The sequence below is a fragment of the Emys orbicularis genome, chromosome 8 (assembly GCF_028017835.1).
Source record: "Emys orbicularis isolate rEmyOrb1 chromosome 8, rEmyOrb1.hap1, whole genome shotgun sequence".
In the NCBI taxonomy this organism is placed as follows: Eukaryota; Metazoa; Chordata; order Testudines; family Emydidae; genus Emys; species Emys orbicularis.
Window position 1 is genome coordinate 19964875 of NC_088690.1, and position 12259 is coordinate 19977133.

The window sequence follows — 12259 nt, forward strand, 5'->3', positions numbered from 1 at the left end:
ATTTACAAAGGTACACTCACCAGAGGTCCCCTGTGTGCCCTCAGGGTCTGGGAGCACGCCTTGGGTGAGTTCGGGGGTTACTGGTTCCAGGTCCAGGGTGATAAACATATCCTGGCTGTTGGGGAAACCGGTTTCTCCGCTTCCTTGCGGCTGTGAGCTATCTACATTTTCTCCATCCTCATCTTCCTCGTACCCCGAACCCGCTTCCCTGTGTGTTTCTCCAGTGAGGGAGTCATAGCACACGGTTGGGGTAGTGGTGGCTGCACTCCCTAGAATGGCATGCAGCTCCGCGTAGAAGCGGCATGTTTGCGGCTCTGCCCCGGACCTTCCGTTTGCTTCTCTGGCTTTGTGGTAGGCTTGCCTTAGCTCCTTAATTTTCACGCGGCACTGCCGTGCGTCCCTGTTATGGCCTCTGTCCTTCATGGCCTTGGAGACCTTTTCTAATATTTTGCCATTTCGTTTACTGCTTCGGAGTTCAGCCAGCAGTGATTTGTCTCCCCATATGGCGAGCAGATCCCGTACCTCCCGTTCTGTCCATGCTGGAGCTCTTTTGCGATCCTGGGAGTCCATCATGGTTACCTGTGCTGATGAGCTCTGCGTGGTCACCTGTGCTCTCCACGCTGAGCAAACAGGAAATGAAATTCAAACATTTGCGGGGCTTTTCCTGTCTACCTGGCCAGTGCATCTGAGTTGAGAGTGCTGTCCAGAGCGGTCACAATGAAGCACTGTGGGAAAGCTCCCGGAGGCCAATAACGTCGAATTCCGTCCACACTACCCCAATTCCGACCCCCTAAGGCCGATTTTATCGCTAATCCCCTCGTCGGAGGTGGAGTAAAGAAACCGGTTTAAAGGGCCCTTTAAGTCGAAAGAAAGGGCTTCGTCGTGTGAACGTGTCCAGGCTTAATTCGATTTAACGCGGCTAAAGTCGACCTAAACTCGTAGTGTAGACCAGGCCAAAGAGAAACCTAGTTGTGGGGCTATAACATCTTAATTCTGTTGCTAAAATCCTATCACTTTACTTTCCGTGCTAACTCCTCACTGCAAACTCAAAACAGAGATATCATTTTGTAGTCAATGATGCCCCACTCCCAGTTCAGTTGTTTCTGATTGGGTACGTGGAACAAACTTTAGGCCAAGGATTCTTAGTTCACTGTAATATTGTAAAATCTCCTTTGGACCAATCAGTTTTTGATAGAGCACATACCTCCATATACTTGATTTGCTAACTTATGTATACTGTTACTACAGCCACCTGTATGTTTCAGGGTCTCTATCATACTATGTACATTTTCAGATTTAATAGACATGTCAGATATAGCTAAGGATAAGGCAGCACGCCTGTTAAAGAAAAGAGGCAGCGTATCCTCTCTAAGCAGTCATGAAGTCAGAGCAAAAGAAATCATTGGAAAAAACAAAGAGTAAGTAGTTTTTCTAATATGGATTATAAAATAATGTAAATATATCAGGAAAATGTTGCATTGAGAAATAAAAAAAGGTAATGGATGAGGGGATGTTTTGAATCTAACTCCTGTTTCTGAAGCATTATGAGAAAGCTTCTTTGCATAGTAATTACAAAGGGAAAATGTTCTGTGATTCAAGCATCACTGTAAGAGTGCTTTTTCTCATCATGATTACTTCACTAAATCTGAGGAACCCATAAATGTTTGGGACCCTTTTAGTCCAAACCTATAGTCATAAGCAACAAGTTTAATGTTAGTTGATGTAATTGTTTTGGGGATTACTTCAAGAAGAATTATGGTAAAGGTTCATCCTTAGCCCCGTGTCTCAAGCTGCTTAATGCTCTGGCTGCAATCCAGCAAAACACTTTAAGGATATGAGTAATCCCACTGAAGTCAGTAGGATTACTCACATTTTAAAGTTAAGCAAGTGCTTAAATGTTTGGATCAGGGCCTGTATGCTGAGAACAAGCCCATGGAGAGTACCCACTTAAAAATGTTCATTGTAACTGGGTGGCTTCCTTGTTTTTTGTCTTGGTGAGGGAGGAACTTCTTAGAGGCTTAAGTTCCTTTTTTTTAGAGATTTTTTTGAAGATATAGCTCCCTCTCAAAAACCTTTCCCTCCACCATCTTTAAAGGGAAGGGGGAAAGTTCATATCTGGGATTTCTCTCTTCTAATTATTCCTTCCAATGTGCATTCTGAGCACAGCTTCTGTTTTAAAAACTAATGTGTATTTAAGAAAAAAACATTTTGAATTTGCTAGCTGTGATGGGTTGAGTAAAGCAAACCAATCACTTTTTTAAACATTAATTTGGTTTTACCATAGCAAACACAGTAATGAAGCCGAGAATTTAGAATGGATTTAGAATGCAGTGTTTCTCCAGTCACTTTCATAAATGCATAGCTGATGGCTGCCATGTTGGAGATTGAACCAGGAACCTCCAGAGTGAAAATTATGAGCTGCTACATCGTGAGCTAAAGCGTGGAGGCTGTAACAACTCATATCCCCTGTGGATTTGCACAGTGGGAAACAATAACACATTCGCCAGTGGGTTCCATTTGGAACCAGAAGGTTCCAAATCTACCAGAAGGTAGATTTAATCTGACTCCTGGTGAAATATTCTAGAGTATTCCTTTAGGGGACACCTCAGTCCACAGACTTGCTTGGCAGTAGTTTGGATACAAAGAAGCATAACAAAGTATTTACCAAAATTATATTTTGTAAAGCTGTATTTTTAAGGTGAATTTTGTCTGCTTCTTACATTGCACCCAATTCTGTGGTATTATAGTTCCTATCAGATTGATTTTTATTTATCTCGATCCCACCATCCTACTTAAAATTAAGTAGTTGGCCACCTAGCTGCTTCTAAATTCTGGGCTTCATTGCTGTATTTCTGTTCTAGTAAAACCAAGTTAAAGTTTAAAAGTGATCATTTTGCTTTACTCTGCTCAACCCCATGCAGCTAGAAAATTCAATTTTTTTTCTTAAATGCACATTAATTTCCAAAACATAAGCTCTGTTTAGAATGCAGTCTGGCAAATTAATGCATTATGTCCTTTGAAAATAGTTAGCTTTACAAGAAAGAGCAGATCTTTTGTTTCCACTACTCTTTAGTGTTTAACTGGGTGTAATGATGTGTCCCACTGAGTGGCAGCATATTTCTTTAGCACCTAATGTCCTGAGAAAAGGCATTCTTAACTGATCCCATTTTGACATAAACAAGTCCAAAAATTATCTTAACATTTTCTGAGAGAAAGCTGTGTTTCTGTACCATCTAAAATTTTGAATCTATTTTTATCAACATAGTTTTCAATATACACTAGTTTATACAGTCACATTTTGAATTATTTTTAGCTCCATGAGTACAGTATCTTATATGGATGAACCTGGCCATGATATTCCTCGTCTTGCCATTCAGTTGGAGAACACTTATCAGCTGGGTATGGAACATTTCCTCCTCCATCTCACACTAAAAAAATAAGCTCAATACAGGTGACTGGGTGAAATTTAATGGTCTGTGATATATCTGTTAAATCAATTGCTCTAATGATCCCTTCTGGTCTTAAACTCTATGAATCCAAAATGTAAACTATATAACTCAGATATTGCCTAAATCGAGAAACTGTCAAAATGTAGTCAGTTTTGAAAAGAATTCAAACGACTGTCATTTCTATTAATACATTTGCCCCTGAGTCCTCTTTACTAGTTTTTGTGGTTTTACAATCACCTCTCCCTGTTTAAAAACAAAACAAAACCAAAAACACATCACACCTCTCCCTGTTGCTGTGTAAAAAACCTACAGGGGAAACACTGAAACAGACTAGACGCCAAATTGCAGTTAAATGCATCAAGTTATCAAATTAACAATTTAAAATTCAGAGAAAAATGTTTTTCTCTAAACTTTCAGTTATTATAATATTAAGTGCCATCTGTAACAATAGTAAGTTGAAAATGTTCAGGGAGAAGTGGGATTTTGAAGTTGATAGTATCTCTTTAAGATAACTATTTCTTTTATCAAGAGTGCTTCTCTTAATTTGTAGACTGGGAGGCATAGTAATTTATCTGTTTGATTTATTTATATTGAGGTAATACTAAGGGCTCCAGATCAAGCCCACTCTGTGGTAGGTACTGTACAAACTCATAACAAAAAAACTGTCCCTGCCTCAAATTGTTATGGTCATGATGGCTCCCGATAAAACAGCTTTATCGTAATAAGAGTCTCAGCACAAGAGAATATTGGGGATCAACATTTGTCTTAGTTTAGAATCGAAAACCGCATGATGTATATTTTGACTGAAAACAAAATTTAGGTGTCTAAAGTTTGGCGTGTGTAAGGTACTACTAATCCAGATAATAGCAAGAGAAGGAGTTTATCCTTTTTGGCAAAAGGTATAGGAGCATGGTAGATGGATAAAGCTTGTCCACTTCATGTCCTTAGAGCTGGGTGGGAAACAGTTTTCCCATCCCAGTAAGATATTTGAGATTAAAAAAAAAAAATCCCATTTTAAATTGGGACAAAAAGTTGCAATCTTGAAAACTTTCGAGAACTGACAAACCAAAAAAGATTTCAGGTTGGGTTCAAAATTTTGTTTTGATAATTTCAAATTGTTTCAGTTAAATTTCAACCATTTTTCATTTTTAATCTTTTACTTTTTTTTTTTAATTCCCATCCATCAGCTCAACAGCAATGATGCGCCAAATGAAGTCTTTCCTCCACTTTCTATCTTGAACAAAGCTGTGAAGCTGGTACATCTTTAAACATTTTTGTTCTGTCATTCTTCACTGCATTTATCCAATGCATCCTCCGTCTTCCTGTTTCTAGTTCCATGCATTCTGGTATTTATTGCCATGTATGGTATCCTTTCTGAGTCCATTCTTGATATGTGTGCAAACCATCACTGTTGTCTTTCTTGAGTCTTCTGGAAGTGTATTATATCTGGCCATAGCTGTTTTCTTCTCTCTTCATTTTTCATTTTCTGCAGTCTTGAAGCTCAATATTCCCCTCAGCCAGTTCATTTCTGCAGTGTAAAATCTTTTGTCCTTCAGATTTCCTCATATACTAGCATTCCAATCTGTATAGCAAGTATCAGCATGACAGTTGACTCATATATGTTGATTTTTGTTTTTATCAAAATGTCTTTAGCCTTCCAGATCTTGCAGTTTTTCAAATGCAGTAGTGTAGCTAGTCCAATTCTTGTTTTTTATGTCATCTTCACAATTCCCATTCTTTGATACTCTTTCCCATTCTACCTTGTCAGTTATTCTCTGTAAATCCTCCTTAGTCAATTCTGGGAGGTCCATGTCATCTCTGAATCGAAGACTCCTCCCTTTTCATCTCTCAGTGCTACAGCCATTATTGCTTGCAGTACCAAGTAAAACAAATCTGGTGATAGCATGCACTCCTGTTGTCGTGCTGAACCATTCCATCAGGTTCTTGTCTACTCTCACTGCACTCATTGATTTGCTGTAGATATTTTCTGTCTGCTCGATCAATTTTGGGGGGCTGCTATACGTTGTCATAACTTGCCATAACCCTTTCTGCTAAATGAAAAGCCTCTTTGAAGTCTATAGAGTTGTAGTAACAGGTTTGGTCGTGTTCTGTGTATTTCTCTGATATTTGTTTTATCACAAATAACTGATCTGTTGCACTTCGGTCTGGTCTAAATCCAGCCTGTTCCTTTGCAGGTGCCATTTCCTCTTCATTCTCTTCTGCAACCTCTTGGTGAATGCTTTCTCTGGTGCTATTTTACTGTAACTAACTTAAATTTCTAAATGAAATGTTTCAAAACAGGAAATGGCAATTTTTCATTTCTAACAGTTTGAAATAGAACGTTTGATCGATTTTGAAACTTATTGTCAGGGTGGATTTAAATCACGAGTCAGGAAGACTTGATTTAATCATGGATTTCTACATAAAATGCATTCTTGTTGGTTGTTATAACCTTAATACATATCTTCACAAATCAGAGATAGATGTAGGTTTCATTTTTAGAAGGTACACGCTATACATTTTTAAAGTGATTTATTTTGAAAACTTTTCAGATTAATTTTACAGTTATATCAGAAAATGAATGATTGTTTGGTTATTTCATTTACAAAGGTAATTGAAGCAGATAGTTCACCTCCCAATGACTTCATAAATATCTCCAATTCCAGTTAATCATTAATATTTGGAGGATTTTCTTGTCATGTTGTATTAGGAGGAGAACATCACCAGACAGACATTTAAATTGTTTTATTTAACTAAAACAACAACGTTATGCGTTCTGGATTTTTTTCTTCAACAGCAAACATATAATATTTTAACAAAATAACTAAATTCAAAAATTCATATGCTTGAACATTCAAGTTTTTTAAAATCAGGTTTCTTTTTGTTAAAATTTTTAACTAAAATAGTTAAACGAAATATATTTAAAAAAAAAAATCGACTGTCAGCCAGGCCAACATGAGAAACTTAAAATATTGGCTTCTGCAGCTAACTCAGTCGTCTTCAGCTTCATTTTCCTGTTTGTTCATAATCTGGAAAAGAAAAACAAGCTTTCCTAGGTCCCAAACGATTTCTCAATTTGGAATGAATTAGTCCAAAGGAAGAAAATATTCTTTCTACACCGGCAGAAGAAGCTACTGGTGTTAAAAATGAGATTATCACTTCAACAGTCTCTGAATCCAAGTGCTTAAGTGACTTCCGCCAGTTCACTGATATGAAACATCATCAGCAAACATATATTTCTTGAGTGGTTCTTATTCCCAAACTGGGTGTTCTTTTATGGCGTGCTGCCATTATAGGTTTTCCCTTCTAGTGAGAGAATGGTATGGTAGATCTCAAATCAATGAAGGCTACACTCAGAAAGACCTCAAGACTTCTGGAATATACTGCTCAAACAGTTTCACTTTTGTTTCTACTGCCTGTCCCTCCCTTCTCACATTTATCTCCAGACTTCTCCTTGTCCAGATCTGTTCCGCCCCCAACAATCTTCTATTCATTGAACTTTTTGAAACTTTTCACTTTTAGAGAGAGGTAAGGGATTGACTCTGTGTACAAAAATTTGCAGAGGGACAATAGGGTTGAAGTCTGTTTTTTCTCACCTCTATATATTATTTATATATTCATTTAAAAACATTTTTGCTGTTAACAAGCATGTTCTCTCTGGAGACACAAATCCACCATTTGAGAACAGCAAAACTAAGCATCTCTGATGGTATCTTCTAGACTGAACACTGAATCCCATTGGGTAGATAGAAAGATTAACTGAAATAATTTATACAGAAGCCCCTGGAACCCCATAAGATTGGGTCCCTAAACCATGAACTATTGGAACTCATTTACAAAACTTTTCTTAAACATTACATGAATATATTGTCTCATACTATAGAATTAGAATTTATAATCCCTATTCCATGATGAGATATCTTTGAGCTACAGTCTCTATGCAAAAGAATAAATGGACACAAATCAGACGTCAAGAATTATAACATTCAAAAACCAGCCGGAGAACACTTAAACCTCCCTGGACACTCAATTATAGACCTAAAAGTGGCAATTCTTCAACAACAAAAACAGACTCCAACTAGAAACTGCAGAACTGGAATTAATTTGCAAACTGGACACCATCAAATTAGGCCTGAATAAAGCCTGGGCGTGGATGGGTCATTACACAAACTTAAAACTATTTCCCCATGCTAATTTTCCCGCTCTACTGTTACTCATACCTTCTTGTCAGCTGTTTGAAATGGGCCACCCTAATTACCCCTACAAAGGTGATTTTTCCTCCTGCTGATAATAGCCCACTTTAATTGATTTGTCTCGTTAGAATTAGTAAGGCAACCCCCATCTTTTCATGTTCTGTGTGTATGTATTGTGTGTGTGTGTGTGTGTGTGTGTATATATATATATATATATATATATAAAATAAAATCTTCCTACTGTATTTTCCACTCCATGCATCTGATGAAGTGGGTTTTAGGTCACGAAAGCTTATGCCCAAATAAATTTGTTAGTCTCTAAGGTGCCACAAGTACCTGTACTCCTCGTTCTTTTTCCAATTAGAAAGATCCATTGATACCTTACATGATTGTCATTCTTGTTTTACATGTCAGTTTAATTTTCTGGTAAAAATTCTGGAGGGGAATGAGAACAAACAAGGAATCTTGTTAAAAATTCCCAAAGTGCTACAAACCTTAACTTGTTTATACTTAATTTCCTGGTAAATCTATTACAAACTTGTAGTTAAAGAGAAAAAATATGAATTTGAAGGTGCTTTATTTTCCAGTAATAAAAATCACTCTTTCTCTGTTTAATTTGTGGGTGAATTAATGTTCTTGAAATGAAATATTGTAATAGCACTGGTTAGAACCAGAGATGCTGTGCAAGGTTAAACGAAGCATCTCAGTCCTGATCTTTAGCATCCCTCCTGTTTCAGTTCTGGGTCTCTTTTAAATAGACTTAAACCCATACCAAATTGTGTGGTAGCTTTATAATTAGAGATCGATAAAAATATTTTTAGTTTTCACCTGATCCAGGATTTGAATTCAGAGAGAGAGCGAGAGAGATAACTAGTGTACTAGTTCACTGTTCTAATTAACCCCCTTTCATTGGTCATTTTGATTAGTCGGTTTAAAAAGGCAGTTTACAATGTGTTCAGTTATTCTCAACATGGATTTATAAATTAAAGCACTATAAAATATCTACATATACCAGGTCCTGCAAAACGTTTTCCAGTGGTCACAGTAAATAATATTTTGAAGGATGTGCTGACTAATTATCTTCAAGAAGAAAAATATGAAGCAGAGCTATGCAGACAAATGACCAAGACCATCTCTGAGGTATAAAAAATAAATTATTAGTACAATTAGGCTTTTGGAGTAAATTACGGGTCAGATTCACCCCCTTCTCAAATCCATGTATTGAGGGGTCTTTCATGTACAGTCTCCCCACTTTCTCTGGTGGACCCTTTTCTGTATGTCTGGGGTATGCATTGGGGAGGGAAACATGACTTGTAAGGCTTGTGACAAGTGGGTGGGCCAGAGACTGCACATCATCCTTCCTCTGGTCCTCAAAATTTACCCAGAAAATGGAACAGTCCCAGGCTGTAGTAACTTTTGTGCATATCCCCGGGGACGGTCACAGGGACTACTGTGGCCAATGGGGAATGGTTCCATTGAACTTGTCCTCCCAAGGAACCATGTGAGTGGGCATTAGGTGTACCAGAGGCAATGTGGGAGCATAGTGCTAACTCTCCTTCTGTGGATCCCCAGCATCCACCAGATTTGGGGACAGGCAAACCCTGTACCCCTGGCAGGACAATGCCTCAGATTTTTCTTCAAAATCTCCTTTCCTTGGCTTTTCATGTCGGAAGACACAATATTAGTAAGTAGAATATAGGGCTTAGGGAAATTAAAACGAGTGAACTAAAGGTATGAAGTTAAAATCTATTAAATCCCTGTGTGGATGCTCTCATTTAAAAGTTAAGTGGCCTCAGTTCACTGAACTTAATCCTCCAGAAACATCCAGAATAGCCCCTCAGTGATACTTATGCATTTGTGCTGTCGCAAATTCTGCTTGGTAACATGTGCAAGTCTTCAGTGAGTTTGCTTAGGTGTAATAGAGTGAAACTTGGGCATCATCAACAGATTTGTTTGTTGAGAAAGAATAGCATATGCAACTTATTCTTTCAGCAAAAATGGGTCTGTAAGGCTAACAGGAGTAAAAGGCAGTAAAAACTTGTGTGTTTGGGTATTTTTGTTTGGTTTTGTACATTTTAGTCAACAACTGAATACACACATGGAGACGATCTCTTAAGAGTGAAGGTGCCATCTTTTTCATAGACAGTTTTCATATTTGAATTGTGCTTTGCTCTCTCTAACTATTCAAGAAGCTGCCACCACTTTTTTAAATGCAACTCCTGAAGTTAATCCTTTGGGGATATGGCATTTCCAAGAACTGATATCACTATCATCAGTGTTGAAAATACTGATTCATTGGCACTGTAACCTCAGTCTCACATATTCCACCCTCTAGTGGTACTGGAATACTTACAGGATGATGTTGCAAGTCTATGGTTAGGTGATTACCAACAAGATTCTTGAACATGTTACGTACAGTATTTCTAGACATTTTTATACTATACTGTATCAGTGCAGTGATTTTTACCTGTGAACCTACTGAACATGTTTCTCTCTTATAGGTTATTAAGGCTCGGGTAAAAGACCTTATGATACCAAGGTACAAAATTATTGTGATTGTACATATTGGACAACTAAATGAACAGAGCATGCGAATTGGAAGCAGATGCATTTGGGATCCTGCGAGTGATACGTTTTCATCATATGCTTTCAAAAATACCTCACTGTTTGGTCTTGCAAATGTCTATGCTGTTTATTTTGAATAATGAAAAGCTCTAGTTTATCAGTGGAAGAAAAATATCTAACTTATCATGTTTATATTGTAGAAAAACTGTTAGAAGACAGTCAGTTTACATTTGTTTTAAAATGGGGGAAATAAGCCTTTCAGTGGTAAATGTAATAATCATGCACACTTAAACCATTTTCTACTCTTGCTACTTTCCACAGGAAATGATTCATACTAAAATGACATTTTGCACCTGACTCTTTAATTGTTTTTTTAGAACCACATATCACTGTATTAGCTTGTATCATTATTTGCTCTAATTAAATCCTGGTCCTCAGTTTCAGTCCCAAGTAAAAGGGCTTTGTGCATAAGGCCAATATGGGATTTGCAGAAGTAAAAAAAAAAATCCTTCCCTTCCGCCCTCATCTTGGGGTTAAAATGTTGGGCAGCTGCACAACCATGTCATGAGCTGTGACCAGTACCCTAAAAGGTTTTACAAGTGGGAGATCCACACAACTCATTGTCTTCAGCCCTCCTATGGCAGAGGAACTGTCCATGTCCACCCCCTTCTCATGTGGCATCTCTGGCTCAATTTCCCCAATGGAGTCTTCAGCACATTTTAGTTATGGATGTGGTTTAGGCCTCTTGCCAAGTCACTGAGGAAGATCTACCCCTTCCGTGTTAGCGAAGTCCCCAAGTCAAAGTCCAACGTAAACACAAACCACAAGAATCTTTGGCCTTCTGGGCTCAAATTTCATCCCCCTTCCTTTCACGCAGATCCCAGCTGTAGCAGCTTGTCTTCACCACCACCAACAGGTTCCTGGTAACAAATTAAACTGTCCTTCCTGGTTGGTCCCCAAGTAAGATGGCTTTCTGCTTTTAACCGCCCTCTCCATGCCTGACAGCTCTTGCAGGTGAAGCAGGGTGGGGCCAATTGAGTATACCCCATCAGACCTTCTTTCCTTTCCTCCTGCTCCTATTTCCAGTGTTGCAGAACTGTAGATGTTCCACTATTTGTTTGGGTTTTTTTGTTTTTGCAATGAGAGGATTTTGGCCCTTAACTAGTAAGAATTAAGAGCTCTGAGGAAAATCTGGATAAGTATCATGACAGGTAACAACAGTTAATTATGTTCAGAAATGTTTTATTGTACTGTAAGCAGCAATGTGTCTAATCTGTGGTATGTATATGAAATTCCGTTTCCATTTTACTTATAATAAAGTAAATTTAATTAGTTAAAACTGCACTGTGCAAGACTTGGAATTAATGTTTTAATTAAGGTGGTTTTATTTCTTTCTTGTTTCTGGATTAATATAGAAATCCTGTTAAATCCTTGTCTACTCACCTTTATCTTTTGGGCTATGTCTACACTACAGACCTTACAGGGGAACAGCTGTACCGCTATAGCCTTGCTGCTGTAAGGTCTACTGTGGGTAACCACTCTATGCCGAGGGGAGAGAGCTCTCCTGCTGGCATAATTAAGCCACCCCCAATGAGCAGCGTTAGCTATGTGGGCAGGAGAGCCTCTCCTACCGACATAGCGCGTCCACAGCACTTTTGCCGGTGAAACTTTTGTCGGTCAGGGATGGTTGTTTTTTTTGTTTTTTTGTTTTTTCCACACCCTTGACCGACAAAAGTTTGACCAACAAAAGTGGTAGCATAGACAAAGCCGTAGTTTCTTAAAAGGCTTAAATGTGTTATCTGTTCTGCTCCTTGTCATTTTTATACCTACAAGTACACACCTTGAAAATAGTTGATAAATTACCCAGAAAAGTTGAGATGACAACATTCAGAATAGAAGGGGAAAACACTTTTGTTTAAATAGCATAAGAAATTTGACATATTGCCAGATACCATTTTCTGCCCAAATGTACCAAGTGATTTTTAATTGTTACATCAGGGTACCACTAAGGCAGAGCATGAGGTCATCTTAAATGCTGAAAACAGAATATAT

At 38.0% G+C, this 12259-nt stretch overlaps 1 protein-coding gene across 1 annotated transcript; it reads left to right on the plus strand.

The window, feature by feature from the left end:
- Positions 1-1305: 1305 nt before the first annotated feature.
- On the plus strand, positions 1306-10347 carry DYNLT5 (dynein light chain Tctex-type family member 5). The gene is made up of 4 exons (XM_065410108.1): positions 1306-1418; positions 3314-3399; positions 8658-8782; positions 10144-10347. The coding sequence occupies exons 1-4, from the start codon at positions 1306-1308 to the stop codon at positions 10345-10347; spliced, it is 528 nt and encodes a 175-aa protein (XP_065266180.1).
- The last annotated feature ends 1912 nt before the right edge of the window (positions 10348-12259 follow it).